General features: G+C 35.5%; 1 protein-coding gene across 1 annotated transcript in view; it reads right to left on the reverse strand.

The window, feature by feature from the left end:
* Positions 1–18,661, reverse strand: part of LOC125236403 (homeobox protein cut-like) — a 106,011-nt gene that overhangs the window by 69,273 nt on the left and 18,077 nt on the right. The window contains exon 2 of the mRNA XM_048143193.1: positions 14,289–14,474. Within this exon, the coding sequence (XP_047999150.1) occupies positions 14,289–14,402 (114 nt within the window). The 5' untranslated portion in view covers positions 14,403–14,474. The remainder of the gene's footprint in view (positions 1–14,288; positions 14,475–18,661) is intronic.

Here is an 18,661-nt window from a genome sequence, read left to right on the forward strand (position 1 = left end):
CAAAACGGAGTAACGAATTGTCGTGATTTTTTAAGTGGAGATAGTTGAAGGGATAGGGAGTGACATATGCTACTTTTTGTCTCATTCTAACGCGAGCGAAGCCGCGGGCAAAAGCTAGTAATAAATAAAACCACTATTTCTCCGTACGGCATTATCCGACCTCATTCGCTTGGTGCCATGTTGACAGCAACTGAGTGTTGCCAGCACACCTCCATTGATTGGGATACAACATATTTGATGGAGACTGAACCTACTTAAATTATATGTCGACGTACGTTTCACCGTTGACCTAAAGCTCGAAATACCAAGATAATTCGTAATTTCCCAGCGTTTCAGACAATGCATACGTAATTGTGCTAATATCTGCGTCACGAGCTCGAATGACGTATTCCTTGCGAAAGTCCCGTGGGGTGTATTTTCAAAACGATGACAAAGTTCAGATGTGTTCCGAATGGCACTACGAGTCGACTACTCGCCACTAAAACATCTGTAACGACTACACTACACGTGATCAGATTGTCTACCAGAACAATGTACATCGAAGTATCTTTATCGGTTTTTTTTCCCTCAAAAATGACAGAAAATTTGGCACATTACGATACAAGTGCGGAAAAGAGGAAGTTCAAATCGCAAGGAGTGTTTTAGTTTTAAATCGACACAAGTTACGAATTTGATTTTCGCACGTGTATCGTACCGTGTTTTTCAGTACAGATGGCCCTCTGAAGTTTCGACACTTTTTTTTTTAATTATTATTATAAATGGGCTTTCAACCTGACAAGGAATGAATCACTTTGCGCACTCTACAGTCCGCACTGTAGAGTGCGCAAAGTGCGCAAAAAGTGGATGGTGCTATTGAAAAATATGTTTTGACACTTTAGCCATACTTAGTAAAGACAGCAAATTGGTTTCAAGCCAGAAACATTTATATTGGTTTCTAAGAAGTTAAGACTGGCCTCTTGAATCATTGTTCAGAATAATGCAAAGAACATGCATGTTTCCGAACTGTGAGAGCGATCTAAACATTGTACTAAACACCAAACTACTAAACCTTTGACAAATTAAAACTCCTTCGAAATTCAAACTTAAGCCCTTGTAATAAAAGCAAAAGGGTTTGTAAATGACGGTAAATTAAAGTTGGCAAATGTCGGTGGCAATTCTATAAGGAAAATGTCATTCAACATGTTTGAGTGATCTCTATCGATGCATAGGGTTGGCGAATTCGTGACTGAGTCAGTTATTTATGATTGCAATTTTTATACGAAGGTAAGTAAGCATATGGATGGTATAAAATCTGTAGACTATGGACACACCTTTTTTGGAAGAATTTTTCGGGTTTTTTATCAATACCTAAATGGTCCTAAATACTACCTACCTACCTTGCAACCTAATTGGTCGCGCACCGTGCGGTTTCAGAGGAATTTCCTACCACGGACGCTCCGGCTGTGGAATGAGCTCCCTGCCGAGGTATTCCATATAAACTACAGTATGGGGTTCTTCAAAAAAGGAGTAGTCGACAACGCGCATGTGACACCCCTTGAGTTGCAGGCGTCCATAGGTTACGGTGACCGCTTTCCATCAGGCGGACCGTATAACTATTTGCCACCAGTAGAAAATAATAAGGGCGGCACCGTCCATGTAAACCGTTTTGCATAGGGCAACTCAAGTCACTTTTGTATGACAAAAGTGTTGCAATAAATACATTCATTTCTACTTTTTTTTTGCCAAGCCGTAGACACTGGGTGAAACCTCGACAGAGCTCAATCAACAGTATTTGTGTTTTGAAGATACATATTATAGAATAGAATAGAATAGAATAGAATAGAATAGAACTCATTTATTCAGGCAACACATCAGTAAGTACAAATCAATTAATAAAGTAGGAGAAAACACATCAAACATCAATAGATAAAATAGGACAAAAAGTTGCACAAGGTAAAAAGTAGTAATAACGATGTGAGGCCTAAAATGGTCTCCACTCAGCATTGCAGATGACACGGCTAGCGTGGTCAACGGCGCTGGTTTTCTGTGGAGCCAGCGGGGTTTGCGGGACAGCACACTGAACGGCACTGACGACGTAAATAAATAATATTATAAATATATACTATGTCTTATTTGGTTAGTAAATAACTACAAAATACAAGAATACATAATAGGCAATGCGTGAATTGAGTCCGGAAAAACAATACAGAGCAGAAGGCTTTTACTACGTTTAAAATTTCATGCAGCAAACTTTTGTTGGTCCATTAGGAACGCTTTCAGTTTTGATTTAAAGGAACCAATAGTTTTACTCTCTCGAATTGGTGGTGGAAGATTATTCCAGCACTTTGTGGCAGCGTAACGAAAGCTACCACGAAATGCTGCGGTTCTGTGCCTTGGGCATAACAGTCTGATACCACGTCTAATATGTATGTTAATGTTCAATTTCTCGAATAAATACACCGGTTTTTTACTATTGCATATACCAAAGAGGAGCGTAGCAAAATGTAGTGTACGTCGACTATTCATGTTTAAAAGTTTGTTAGTATTTAGATATGGGCTTATATGTGTATGATATGGGCTTATATTATCGTTATTTATGTGATAAAATTATATGAAACTATAAAATTCTGCGCTTAAAATGAGAATAAAACACTAAGAAAGCGGTAATACTCGAAATTTGAAAGATTGGCGTCATAGTTCGTTTATTTACCCCAATTTCAAATAAAGTGCGCGAAAAATACATAAAATGGCGCCAGTGTAGAAAACGATCGGATTCGAAATAGCGAGTTATTTTGAAAAGAATGCGTTTATTTATAAACTGTACAATTTTATGAAGCCGTCAAAATGTGAACATGAAAATTTGCAAGTCTATTATTATGAGAGACGTTTTCCTAATATCAAACACGTGTCACGGTCATCTCAGATTTACGTGAAAACTTTTTACATTGAAGATATTTCTTTGGTATTTTATTATTTTTATTTATATTTAGTGTCTAAGTTAACATTCGCTTATTTGCAGAGAACAAATTGAGGACTGTCATATAAACGACATCATTATCGTTTAGAAATTTGACCTAGCGATTCTTGGTTCGAATTTACAAAGGATTGTTTTTAGATTGTCTGGAAGAGATTGCTCTCTATTGATAAGACCGCCTGTTGTCTACCATTAATTAATCAATATAGAATAAAAAATCTGTACTTATGCATTTAAATTGAGCTTGGCATTTGTATTTCTTATTTACGTATCCGAATCCCATAGGTGAACCGATTTTGAAAACCGATTCGAATAAAAAAAAAATGCAATATTGCAAAGCAATCTACCAACAAGTGGCAACACTGATCGCTTTCAGCAACTGTGGGAGCGCCATTGTTAGCGAGATACGCATCGCCACTAATGTGGATGTCGAGCGCTTTGGGAATAAGGGCCTGTGGGTCAATTTGAGTTCAACAGGTGAAACAACCTGTGTGCAGACATGTATGTTTGATAGAAAATAATTATTTAGAAAATTATAATGGTACATAATTATTATGTGTTGTTCAAAGTGCAAAATTTCAGGAAAGGATATTGGAAAAAGTCACGGAAATTTCAGGTAATTAGCAAGATATCAATTTTACTTATTTCCGTCAAGAATAGGTATACTGCAAATCTATAAAAAATATTTTTATTTTATTTATTTATTTTAACTCATTAAAAAGAGTATCAAACTTGATATCTAAAAGCAAGAAGACCGAACGTCCAACGCGTTCGACATAAATTCAAGCAAGTTATTTTAAACCTAACACCTACCATCAATTCTGAACTAACATTAACGTAAAATTATCGTAAATCTCAGTCGCCATTACCGTCATCAATCGATTAATCGTCGCGTATCGATTATTAATAAACGTCAATCGATTAATCGGTTACTTCTGTTGCGTCGCGTCGCATAAGCATACCAAATTCGAATTTGAGAAATTGCGGCGCTCTTATCTGTTTCTTCGATATTTGAATTCAAACTTGGAATTTTAATTTAATTGTGATTCATTTTTCGAATTTAGAACGTTTTTCTTTTAAAAAGATGGTTGAATCTGATTTTAATATTCGTCCATCTATTACATATTCTGACTTTCGTGGCAGTTATAAAACATTGACACTCTTGTCAATGCAAAGTTGCTTGGTCTAAGGCTTGTGCCGTTTCGTTCGTTGATCGGAGCGCTCCGATCTCGTTCAATCGCTCCCACGAACTAGTTCGCTCTTTTAGGTCTTTTGCTCATTTAGTTCAGCCAGACCAGCGACCACTGTGGTCAGAAAGATCAGAACGAATGGGACCGAATAGTGTCAAAATGATACGAATAGTCTACAGATAGAAACTTTCCGGGCCGAAAGGTTGTAAGTAACCGAAGTTAAATATGAAAACTTGACTTTTTTGTTGCTCTGCTAAGTAGCTCTCGCTCTCGGTCGGCGCAGTCACACATTCGTTCTCGATCCAAACCGCTCGCGCTCGCCGATCCTATACTGAACTAAATGAGCAAAGACCGATTCACAGACCACGGAAAGATTCAGTTCATTTCGGTCATTGATGGGATTTTATTCCTAACAGTTCATAGTTCGTGAACGACACAAGCCTATTGGTCTAATTTTACAACTCGATTCCATTGTAGGTACAATTTTTATCACATTTCTTTCTTGTGAAAATTTTCCTCGTCGTGTTGCAACTCTTCTCACAATAGGTATGAGTTATATTAGATTAAATGTGTTTGTATGTTCACTGTCCGCATTTGACAGTTATATTTTTCATTATGTTTAATTTGGTTTAACCCTACACGTTTAATTTTGTCTTCGTTTATTGTGTAATTTTTTGTGTATTTTACGCATACAATATATGTATTGCAACCATTGCAGTTGATTGATCTGATTTTGATTTAATTAATATTTTATATTAAATGGTTAATAACCTTTGTATATTTATAATAAAATAGCGTGCTTCTTAGTCTTATAGATAATAAATGCGACCTTTTAAGACACTTATATAAAAGTAAGACCATTCGATAGTGCAGTCATCGATCATCATTAACTTTAGTATCGATAGTTTGCGTGACTGGAAAAACATCGAGTTCTATTTTTAAACGTTACGCCGGAGGTATAGAATAGATTACTTTAAAAAAGTATAAATGTTATTTTTAATACGGTGTACGTTTCACATCATTCATCATCAGTTTGGAAATATGTAATAAATAAATATAAATATATAAGTATATTATATATGTACATATTCTGTATAGAAAATGATGTATACCTAATTAACATCAATTGGCTGTTAAAAATACGCAAATTAAAAACTATATAGTAAATGTTTATCTTTAATATCGTCTGTTATGTTATGCCTAAGGTTGATCAACAAACTCGAACGTTGTAAGTTTAAAATTACTTAAAACGAACGCCTTTTTAAACCTAGAAAAGCTCAGCGAATCAGCTAAGTCTAATAGAACATTTTACATTATTAGCGTCACTTAAGAACTGTGAAATTACTCATTAACACGAAGAAGCTCATTTTCTTACATGAGCTGAGTGGAATATTAAAAATTCCTATAAGAGATGCTAGTTGGACTATTTAAGTTTGTATGTGTAAAAAGAAGTTTAAATTTCGAATGTTAACTTTTTATAAGCTAGTTCTGCGTGCTTAATATGATTTTCATGCTAAAACTTATAGAGTATTGCCTAACATATTAAAAGTGCACCCTAATGAGGGTCAATACACCATAAAGCGCATTAATATAATTATAAAAGAGCTTAAAAATCGATTTAACATATCGACTCAAAAAACCACAACTCGTAAAGGCTTTAATCGATTGTTTCGTCGATTATCGTTAAGCGTCGATTGCGTTAAGCCGTAACGACACGCTTCAGTTCGTTCTCTTTTTGAAATGTCGTAACCGCCAAAAGGTGATGGTCGGTTAAGGCGTTTTGAATTTGGAATTTTATTTGAACTTAATGTCGAGCCTTGTAGAACATTAGTTGGTCACGATTGTTCTGGAAGGAGTATTGATTTATTTTTGAGGAAATGTGTTTAGCACTTTAGAGGCACACATTCATAGATCTATTTTGAGGTGTTTCTTCATAGGGCTTTAGGTCTAGAGGAAATGACCAACATTGTTATGAAATCATCAGAATCATCACTATTCGTTGTTACTGGTATCGCGACATATTGTTTTGATCCTCTTTTGTCGATGTACAATAATGACTTTTGGGGTTGCGTACCAAAAAAGTAAAAAAAAAACCCTTAAGTATGACCCTGTCCGTCTAAAAGGTATTAAAAGGTTATTAAAAGTATTCGACTTAAAGTATTGAGGAGTTTCAAAGATTTACATTTAAAAATAGAATAGAGCGTTAATTGCAAACTATTCAGAAAATTAAAAATCAATCGCGATATACCGCTGCCCGATATTCATTCGATGTTTTAAAAACAAATCTTACTACAACTGTTATTGTAATGTAAACATAATATATTAATTTGAAGGTAGGATTTCCAATAACATTATGGTGGCAGATAAGAGTCTGCGAAAGTAACCAAATTTCTCTAAGTCCCGGAATGTGATCGGTTCCCATAGCCTTGGTTACGTATTATTTCAAACGCTATAACGAAATAAAAACGCATATTTGACCAAAATAATTGAGATCCCTAACACCACACAGTTACTATAAGTGTATAGACTTAGCTATTTTGGTTTTACTAAGTTCATCTTCAGTTTTTAAAAGTTCCCATAGCTTTTATACAAAAGAATGTGTCCCATTTTTGGCAAAAAGTCGCGTGCTTTCCCAGGCCGGTGTCAGGTCGGATAGACGCAAGGACGAATTTTTGATGGTGTAGTTCTTAATAATAGCTGGTAGATGGACTAGATGGCGCTAAACTACTTTGCATTGCGCTATGAAATTTTTTTCATCTATTATTTAAGATTTGTGGTAGGTAAGTAAAATAAAGAAAGCATGGTCTTGTTGTTTTGTAGTAAACAGTACGACGAAAAGACCTTTTTGAAAACGTAAAAACAAAAAATAGTATACAGTAAACAGTCGGCCTGTAGGTAGGATGGAAATAAACCAAAAATACTGATTCTAGAAGAATCGGTAAGCAATTATCTTCGAATGCAAAAAGCCGCCTTCACTTCAAACGAAGAATTTACCAGACGCCAAGCAAAAACGTAGCCTGTATTTAAAAATCGATTGCAGCCAAAAAATTGTCACTGACAAATGATTTGAACGCCTTGCGGTCGAAATTACGAATTCGAAGATTTGAATTTGGAACAAAAACCGCCATTAGCTTTTTTCGGCTGTCGATTTTCGGGGCTAATCGGGTTTTTTGTCGAACGATAATCGATGCTCACTAATTCGATTTGCGCCCCTCCCACCGGACGGTAGGCGTGTATCTATCGATCGTCTAGCCGGATCGTTAAACAAATTCAAATTTCGAATCGCGTATCGCGAGTAGCTTTAAGCCGACTCGATAATTTGTTTTAATTTTAAAATGAATCGATTGTGGTCATGGACCGGCCATTTGAATGCCGCTAATGTTATTTTAATGATATTTTTCACAATCGGACGATCATCGACGGTTGTTACGGTGGTGGGAATCGACTCAATCTAGCGTGTTGATTATATATCGATTATTTTATATCGTAGCGACTTCTGCAATCATTTCATGAATCATTCCTAGCCGTGGGGCCCGTGGGATGATACGCTTGGTTTTTTAAGATGGCGGATAGATTCCATTTGTCCATTCCTAGAATCAAATAAAACTTACCTGTGTATGTTTTACGTATGTCTATTGTGAATAATTTTGTAAATATTATTTCATAATTAAAATACAACCGAAGAAGAAGAAATTCGCGAAGCTTTAAAATCGGAACGTATTAACGGCTATTATTTGAATTACATTCTAAAATCAAAATCACCTGCCGATTGCATCGATTATAAGAAATAAATGTTCGCGATTTCAATCGAGTCGTTTTATAGGCTGTAATTGTTAGTTTTATAAGCTCGGCTCATTTATTTTATAAAGGACTTAAGTGAGATAATTTTAATATTAAAATACGTCTTTTTTTTACTAGTTTATTTAAAGGAGGCTGTTAAATAGGGTTTTAAAGTTCGAGATGGGTGGCTTGAGGTCCATTTATGACTATTGGTTTTGGAATAAACCTATATAAAGTTTTATTATTAAGGATTCTAAATTTCACAGAACTTGTAAAACTGTATTATTTAGTTGTAATAGAAATGTTTTAATTGTAAATTAAACTGTTCTTTAATATATAAAAATGTGCTTTTATAGTTCTTGATACTATGAAATAAAGTACATGGAACTGTAAGAAAATGAGCTGCATTGCAACTAGTAATTTTCAAGTAGTAAAAGTAATCAACCGTTCAATCATTTCAATTAATTTTATTTTACTCATTCAGTTTATTCATGTCATTTATTTTATTAAAACAATTATATTTATATCCGGTAGTAAAAACGTCGATTTCAAGCACGGCAATGTACAAAGGAAAACAATAAATGCAGTCGTCTACATAATTTTAATAATTATTAATTTATAAATAAAACCGACCATACAATTCGTATTGATAGCAAATTCGTGGCACGGTATATGTAAATTCAAAAACGGAATGTTTTTAATCAACATTCGAATCGATTATTTTCAAATCCTCTTACCTGCCAGTATAGAGCATTCTTAATTTAAAATTTGTTCATTGACGATACAGTTTAAATTTGTTCGAATTGGTGGATTAATATAGAGTTTCGGAAAATTGTTTCTCTATTTTCTTAGTGGCCAGTACAATACTATCTTCAGCCATTCAAACGAACTATCTGCGCGCGCATCTCGCCTGAATGAATATTTATTCCGCTTTTAATCCCTATTGTTCATATTTTACTCGGGCAATATCGGAATCGTTTTGAATTTGGAATTTGACGTTGGCGGTTTGAATTTCGAATAATTTGAATGCGGTTGTGTTTTGTTTACTATTGAGAAGCTAGTGTTGGGCTCTTAGTTTCAATTTCATTTTAACGTTATTTATTTATACCTATAAGATGTATTTCTAAAACGTTTCGCTTGGCGCGCTGTTCTAAATCTGTCCCAAAAATCTCCAAGTTTAGCGCTAATAACTGACTTCAGAAGAAAATTTGAATTTTGCTTCTCTTTCCAGTGAGAAGTTGGGTATATTTCTGTATGTCTAGAAGTAACTTATCTTCATACAAAAACCAATATATTGCAGTTGTGTAACTATACAATACTGCTTAATATTGTCTTCGGTTACCCCGATAGTTACTCATGAAATAAAACTATGGAAACGGATTAAATCGCGTATAATGAATTTAAAATTCATCCCGACGTTTCGAACTCTTTACAGCGTTCGTGGTCAACGGGTGACTGAGGAAAAATAACAATGTGCAAAAGCTACCCACATACATGAAATATTAACGAACCATGACCACAAATAATATAGATTTTTAAGGCAGGTTCACACACTATTAATAAAGCTAGTTATACAATATTCAAAAAATTTACCATTACTATGTTAAAAAATAATTAACCAATTAATCTACACAAAATTGACAAAAACAAACTGCAAATGTCCAACACCATACAACACAAATGCCTCACAGCCTTCGTCGTGCTTGTTCCATTATCAGATGTACTACTGGATCCCAAGCCGGTGGTAAAGTAAAGCCATCTTCTATATTAAAGTTTGGATATTTCTTGATCTCAATGGCCTCGCATGCTATAAAGTTTGACAAGCCTCTGGTTCTTGCTAAGGAGAAGCGATATATACCCAGAATGTTGCGCGAGGCCATTGAGATCAAGAAATATCCAAACTTTAATAGAGAAGATGGCTTTACTTTACCACCGGCTTGGGATCCAGTAGTACATCTGATAATGGAACAAGCACGACGAAGGCTGTGAGGCATTTGTGTTGTATGGTGTTGGACATTTGCAGTTTGTTTTTGTCAATTTTGTGTAGATTAATTGATTAATTATTTTTTAACATAGTAATGGTAAATTTTTTGAATATTGTATAACTAGCTTTATTAATAGTGTGTGAACCTGCCTTAAAAATCTATATTATTTGTGGTCATGGTTCGTTAATATTTCATGTATGTGGGTAGCTTTTGCACATTGTAATTTTTCCTCAGTCACCCGTTGACCACGAACGCTGTAAAGAGTTCGAAACGTCGGGATGAATTTTAAATTCATTATACGCGATTTAATCCGTTTCCATAGTTTTATTTCATATACAATACTAGCTTTTACCCGCGGCTTCGCCCGCGTAATAAAAGTATTCTTATTGAAACGTTTACAAAAAATAAGATTTTCATTTGGATCCGTAGGTTCCTTTGTCGGTACAGATGTCCGCGATTATTTCGATTAAGGTAAAGCGGGGCATATCTCGACTGGAGGGCCATTGTAACTGATCTATTTGCTGTACGGTCCGGTTTTGGCTGACTGTACCTTACACATATTACTATTGCTTTAAAATAAATTCTTGCAATGATTGTAGAATTGTTACAAAGCGACCACAGCGTAGGTAGTAGGTACGAATATGTATGTATTTTACCTATTTAAATATTTATACTGGGGAAACTTCATACAACCCACATAGCCAGTATCTCGACGCTATGGTCGGTAGGGTAGAAAGTACTTCCTTGCATTATCGCTTACAATTTTTTCCATTTTGCTTATACTTATTGCAAACGTAAACATATAAAAGGCAAGCAAACAACGATCTTCTTACAGCACATTGAATGTAATAGTTATTACGGATGCAGGATACTCGCCGATGCCTACTTACTAATACCTTCCCACTGAGCCACCTGCATTTTATCCCCGTCCCCGTCCCCTATTTCTATCCCTATCCCCATCCCTATCCCTAACCCTATCCCGTTCCGTCCCTGTCCCTGTCCCTGTCCCCGTCCCCGTCCCTGTCCCCGTCCCCGTCCCCGTCCCCGTCCCCGTCCCCGTCCCCGTCCCCGTCCCCGTCCCCGTCCCCGTCCCCGTCCCCGTCCCCGTCCCCGTCCCCGTCCCCGTCCCCGTCCCCGTCCCCGTCCCCGTCCCCGTCCCCGTCCCCGTCCCCGTCCCCGTCCCCGTCCCGTTCCTGTCCCTGTCCTTGCCCCTGTCAAATTATCATGCTAGGAGGTGAACTATAAAAAATCCTTTCTTAGTGCTCCTCTAAGGAACTTCCGTGTTAATTTCCAAAAAATCTCTTGAACCAGAAGTAAAGATAAAAACTAAAGCTATACTTATGGCTATTTTGGATATTTTAACCTCATTGCACAACAACAGGGGAGAAAATTTCTTTTCCACCTCATTAAATTTTAAAATCGTTGTATTTATCGTGATCAGCGACCCGATAAACCATAAAAACGATACTCATATTGTGCTTTTGACTTTACCCCCTTTGCACCCCTTTAGGGGTCAAATTTCTTTAGAAATCCTCCTGTGAAGTTTCGAATAAAATAGTCAAACTAATCTTGTTTCCCCATACAAACTTTGAACCCCCATTTCACCCTTTTAAGAGGAGAATTTTGAAAAATCCTTTCTTAGTGCTCCTCTACGCCATATAAGGAACCTATGTGCCAAATTTCGGACCAACAGTTTCGGCTGTGTGTTGATATGTCAATCAGTCAGTCAATATCTTCTTTTATATATTTAAACCCCATTGCACCACAACAGGGGAGAAGGTATTTCACTTCCGCCTCGTTAGATTTTAAAAACGTTGTGTTTATCGTGATCAGCGACCCGATAAACCATAAAAACGATACCCATATTGATTTTTTGACTTTATTACCCCCTTTTCACCCTTTTAGGGGTTAAATTTTCAAAAAACCTGAAACACGTAGTCAGTCATATGTCTTAAGGAATCTTCCTGTGAAGTTTCGAATAAAATAGTCAAACTAATCTTGTTTCCCCATACAAACTTTGAACCCCCATTTGACCCCCTTAGGATGTGAATTTTGGAAAATTATTTCTTAGTGCTCCTCTACACTATATAAGAAACCTACTTGACAAATTTGACGTCTCTAGGACCAGCGGTTTCGGCTGTGCGTTGATATGTCGGTCAGTCAGTCAATATCCTCTTTTATATATTTTTTTGATATTTAAACCCCATTGCACCACAACAGGGGAGAAGGTATTTCACTTCCGCCTCGTTAGATTTTAAAAACGTTGTATTTATCGTGATCAGCGACCCGATAAACCATAAAAACGATACCCATATTGATTTTTTGACTTTATCACCCCCTTTTCACCCTTTTAGGGGTTAAATTTTCAAAAAACCTGAAACACGTATTCAGTCATATGTCTTAAGGAATCTTCCTGTGAAGTTTCGAATAAATTAGTCAAACTAATATTGTTTCCCCATACAAACTTTGAACCCCCATTTGACCCCCTTAGGAGGTGAATTTTGGAAAATCCTTTCTTAGTGCTCCTCTATACTATATAGGGAACCTACGTGCCAAATTTGAAATCTATAGGACCAGCGGTTTCGGCTGTGCGTTGATATGTCAGTCAGTCAGTCAGTCAGTCAGTCAGCTTCTTCTTTTATATATTTAGACTGCTATTAAAAAAAACTGTACTCTATATTGTAGTGTACACAACCGCATAAACATGTTTTTACTCACACATAGTCATAATAGTAATAATAGATACAATAGGTGACACTATACTAATGGTTCTTGATCTGTGGCACTCTGATTGCAGTGCTGTCACGGTGTCAGCCATGTTAATTATACTTGACAGACGTAATGGGCGCGAATTCAATCTTCGTATCGATTAGCATTGAGAATTACATCGATGATTTACATACGCGGTACATCACTGCTGCTGTCAAATTGTGAAAGTAAATATTGATAGAGAGTTTAATTTGACGTTTTATAGAGGTAGATGTAATTATAATAATAATGTTTTCATTGTTAGTAAAACTTGCAGTTTTAGTACTTTTTGTTCAAGCATAACAATAAATAGATTCATGTAGTATATTATTTATTTATAATATTAATAAAGATGATTTGATTGACGTATATTTTATCGAAATAATTATCGACATTTTTGTCTATTGTGATAAGAAAAGATAATGTAATGATACTACAGCCATCTTTAACGATTAAAGTTTTTTTAATTGTTCCATTCAAATCAATGTTTAAATACGTACTTCCTTTGTATTTTGTAATTTCCTGCTGCATCCACAGATAATTCTGCATTAAATAGATACAGATCTGAATTGAATAATGTCGTAACAGAACGATTAGTGATCTGATATTAACATACGGAACAATAGTCGGGTAGAGTCGCAAGATAGAACAAATAGACGAAGAGACAGACACACCTACACACTCCTGTAACAGCCATGATATGACATAATGCTAATTATATGGTTGACATTTTATTAGGCTATCTCAATGTTGGGCAATGGGTTGATTTAAATAAATATTTTTTTTAGTTTTATCAAGCGTATTGTATTGTCTTTTAAATTAGGGCCAATATGTGTTCCTTCATTCTCAATATTTCGTATGTGTATGCGTGTGACTCGTGTGAGTTCATAGTTTATCATCTCAGTCTTGCCATTGTTAAAATAAAAAAAAAAACCAAAGATGAATAAAACAAAAATGAAAAAAATTATATTCCGAAATCATATCTCTATTACTTACTTATCATTCGGCAAAAACTCGATAAAACCAAATCAGTCCCATCCCTACGTCGCAAATTCTAAAATTAAACCAAAAGGCGATTCCACCGTGTATGTGTGACGTCGATCAGATATTAGCATACGAACAATAGTTAGTTAAACAATAGATATAATTGAGGTGGTATCGGCGAATCGTTCGGTAATTCCAAGGGTCCCTCAGGTTAATTGCGGGCCTGTAAATTGATTTCGTATCCTCGATAGTGTTGTAGTTTTGATTACAGTTTTACTGGTGTTGGGAATGTTTTGTCAAATTTAATGCAATATTTTTGAAAAATCTGCATTAAGTACTATAGAAATAGACAATACAAACGGCATTTTTAAGTATTGGGTGACCTTTTTTGGATGAAAAGAGTGCATCAAGGCCTCAAGGGTGGATGATATTCGGAAGATTGCATGAATTTCTGGATGAGACTATCTAGGATAGGTATAAATGGCGTAGAGCGAGAGACACGCGCATCAAGATCAACTTATTAACCAATAATTGTCCTACTACTTTAATTATCGATTTTATATTTAAAAAAATAGCAGCAGATTGTAACAAAGCGGAAATATGTGTTTTTTCTCAACCCCACTTTATTAAAAGTCTTCACTAAGTTACCTGTTGCCAAAACTGCGCCAGCAGATATATCCTTTCCTTCTTGAACAACCAGTCCATCGAGTGCATAGCTTGCACCTCGGCCTCCGGTGCCAGGCTAGCCCCCGTCGGGTGCATCAGGGCTGCAGGCGCATTTCACGGCCACTGGCCAATGTACTGGCAGGACTAAGGTTTGTTCGTTATTGTGCCCTGCAAAGAAAGAAAGGCTCATTCGTATTAGAGCTGCAGGGGCATTTGGCAGTCCAAACGGCACGTCATTAAACTGGTAAAGGACTTTTGGATTTGTGCGAAGCGAAGAAAGAATTTTGCTTTTGCTTTAGGCGTGCTAGTTATGTTCTGTAATTGAAATTCTATAAGTCAAGTAACTCTCGGTACTTTAGGGTTCTGGGGGCATTTTACAGCCTGAAAGGAAATACAACTGGCAGAGGACCTTGCGTGTGAACGGTCGTTCGCTATTGTGCTGCAAAGAAAGAAAGACTAATTTGGTTCGTATCGATTGATTCGCGTGTCAAGTTTTGAAAGAAACAGTAATTTGAGTTTGTATCGATTTGCATGTTGGGTTTTGAACGGTCTTTGTCGTTTTTGCGTTGTCTGAACTAGTCATTTTTTGATAGTCAGTCGCTCTATGTCAGGTCACCATGAACGTTAGAAGCCGGTATTTTGCCAGAAACAAAAGCAAAACTAACTGATCTGCGTGTCAAGTATTGAAATACTATTACTTTACTTCAATTTTGATATTCCTTCGCGTGTTGTCGTTGAAAACAATAAAGATATACATGTTGTCGTATAATTATGTTAATACTGAACATTGTCAAGCACTTCAATTCATTTTCACAATTATTCTTGACGTAAAATTGAAAAAAATTACCATTATTCTTATATCAAATCACCTCAGTGTCAGTAACCATTGCGTGCCGCCTGAACGATAGACCTCATAATTACAACAATATATTACCCACCCCAGTTTACCCACCCCCACTAGCATATTCAAATCGATCACTGATAAACGAACTATTCGTACAATTCTAACTGGGGTCAAGACGCGATACGATCAGGGCTGGTACAAATGATAATTCGCAGTCGCATGTTGCCGAAACACCTAAAAACTAAGTTATTGCCACCTGAACAAAGCCGTAAAACGCGACTTGCGTTTTTAGGGCGGCGCGGAAGGTGCGCGGAAGGTGAGCGGAAGCGAGAGCGGACTTCAATGATTAGAAAAGATAATGGGGGCAACAGTTTAAAATTGCATCACTCACGTATAACATACGTTCCCAAAATGCGTACCCAAAAGACAGAACACATGAATCTACTCAAGATTCAGGACCACTTTTAGCATTAAAGGGGTGAAAAGAACATGAAATTGTGATATTACAATGAATAATGTGATAAATAAGGAGGTTGGTTGTGTTCAGACCTATATTTTGAATAAATTTATAGCACGTAGCAGACAACGAGAAATAAGATTTCCAAAAATATTTATAAAAGACTAAGATTTTCACGGTGTCTCTATGAAGGATTCTGAAGTAAAAAACAAGATTTACTTTTATATGTGAACATATTTTTTTTTACACTGCTTTTCTTCTCAAGGAGAATCGCTACCCTCTCACTCCTCGGCCCACGATCGTCCGCTAGGGTTGAACCGGTGAATTACTGGCGTGTCAATCAATAAACATGATAAGTGCGGCTTCGTGCGGCGATATGCAAACAGGATTACACGCCGCACGAACCATCGATCTATCGATTTTGGTTTTTTAATTACCTTTTACTGGCCAGTTTTTGTAGTTGGCACATCACTGGCCAGTTTATTAGTGTCATTGATGTTTTTTTTTGGTTGAAATATTCTAACTGGCCAGTTCATACAGTGACTACATAATATGTCGTTGGAACATCACTGGCCAGTTCGTTATGTGTCTTTTTTTTCAATTTGGTATGTTAGTAAGTACCTTATCAGAACACTTTGTTCTTCTTCCAGTCGCCAGATAAATATATCTACCAGATAAAGTTATCACTATCCTTTTCATCACACGTATGAATGACAATGACAGCTAACATTTATCTGACAGATATTATTTATCTGGAGATTGAAAAACCAGCCCTTAGAAGAACATTTAGAACACAGATTTAGTTTAGATAATATTTTCGTTATTTTTTTTTATTCATATGTATGTTTTTAGGATTTGCTGACAAAAGTTTTAGTACCTACATAAACTTAACATTTCTGACGGTACTATATTTTAATTTTGAAATATTTTCACTTGGCCGATGTGCTTCAGTACATTACGTTTAAAAACTTATTTAGTAAACATAAATAACATGTATGCATTAAAGAGGTTTGTTTTTACCAGTTATATTTTATGTCGTTGTATGTGTAGTCTCCAAGAAAAAAAACAGCTCAATTATTTTAAATTTCTTTATCTACCTATCCCCCACACATAGTCCCCTAAAGTGAGTCACAGACAGAAACACCCACAGTTTATTAGTTAATATTCATTAGCCCTGATAAGGGGAGCATTGACACTGTCCGTTTTAATTCTATTAAGAAATTTGAAATTTATGACATTTTTAACGTGATATGACTGAACGTAACATTTTTTCGGATTTTAATTTAATGAACTTAATATTACAATATGGTGAAAATTATGGTGACTGTTATGGTCCTATTAAGAAAATTTGTTTTTAAAGCGATATGGTTTGACTAAGATTTATTTACTAATTCATTAAGATAAGAAGTGCTACTGTTGTGAATTATGACAGGTAAAAATAAGTGAAATTGTTTTAATAAAAAAATATTGAGAGAATTTTGCTTGAGTGTTATAATTATTTGACGTTTACAGAAGCTGATTGTATAAATGATATTTTATCAGATAAATATCACAAAAAAGCCAATGCTTGCATGCACCTAAAATATAAATGGACAAAATTAATGTCTCAAGAAAGTTTAATACGTTTTTGTAAATGGCAAAAAATTCAAAGTAGCCGTTCAAAATTCGAACGGACAACATTCGAAATTTAAACTCAACGACAATAGTTTTAAGGATGTCATAGTCAATACGAATTTCTTATCGATACATCTACGACCAACTTATTTGTGCGTGGTAAAAAACTTTCCACCATATAAAATAAAGTTTATTTTGGCTTCCTTTTTATTCTAGTTAAGTTTGTAGTTCGGTCGCGTGTAACCCCTATTACGCGACAGGGGGCTTAACAACTTTATTTTTCGTCGAAACGAAATTCGGTCAAAAATAAATCGTTCGAAATTACAAGTGTATTAGAATTGTAAATTTGTCGTGTCGAGTGGTTCACTTAGGATCGTTTCTATTAATTTTAAGTATTCATAACTGTTATTGTTTTGCAACTAGCTAATGATGGTAGATTTAGCTAACGACTGCCTTGGCTACGCCACAATTGAGAATTGTATAATTGTGAACTGGCAGAAAACATTATTGTACTTTTAATATTTCAATTTTCGATTTGCGTATCACTTTACAACCAATATAATTAGTACTAAAATTAACCTTTTCTAAATACTTTGATGAATTTTTATTAAAATCTTCAAAACTGAAATTCTGGTTAGTAAAGAAATGGATACTGAATAGTTTAATAAAGAGAACTTACCAATTATGTTAATTTATTATGTGTACCTACTATATTTCCCTCTATAGCTTATTTTGGTTGAATTAGTGTTATTTTATGCTTCAGACATATTATAAATAGTATGTGTCCCAATAAACGAGTCTATAAACGATAATTTAAATTCTCTAAACAACTTTATTACAATCGATTTTCGATTTCACTACTGATTAGACGATCTAGATTTATGTAATCGTTATATCGATAAACATTTTCGGACAGTAAAATTTAAAGACAGGTGCTCGACAATAACCGAAAGGAACATGCCGCAAACAATTTTATAACCATCATAAATATAACCGACCTGAACCCTCACACGGGCGAAACTTTTTAAACACACCGAAGAAACGTGAAAACAAACATAACTTTACAATCGATAAGAGCTATTCATATACCTAACGTGAACAGAATAACGGCCAAATTCAAACACGATTCGAAAACCGAATTCGATTTTAAATATGGCAATACAGTCAATACCGAACGTAGTAAAATCTATTGTGCATCGAAGGAACCTTCGTGACAGAAACTTCGCTAGTTTCCTCCCAATCGATGCCTTTTAGTTCTTTTTATGGCTTCAGAACTAATTATTTATACACAATCAAGATCGCTAAAATGTTCCACGGAATTCCAAGCGGAAATTTGAATGCGGTGTTCCTTTTTCGAAACTCCCTCCTTTTGTTGCCATAGAGGCGTTATCGACGACTTTGCACTTTGAGCTCGATATTAGTCATATTCGGTTTCGTTTT

This window comes from Leguminivora glycinivorella, chromosome 19 (assembly GCF_023078275.1).
Source record: "Leguminivora glycinivorella isolate SPB_JAAS2020 chromosome 19, LegGlyc_1.1, whole genome shotgun sequence".
Classification (NCBI taxonomy): domain Eukaryota; kingdom Metazoa; phylum Arthropoda; class Insecta; order Lepidoptera; family Tortricidae; genus Leguminivora; species Leguminivora glycinivorella.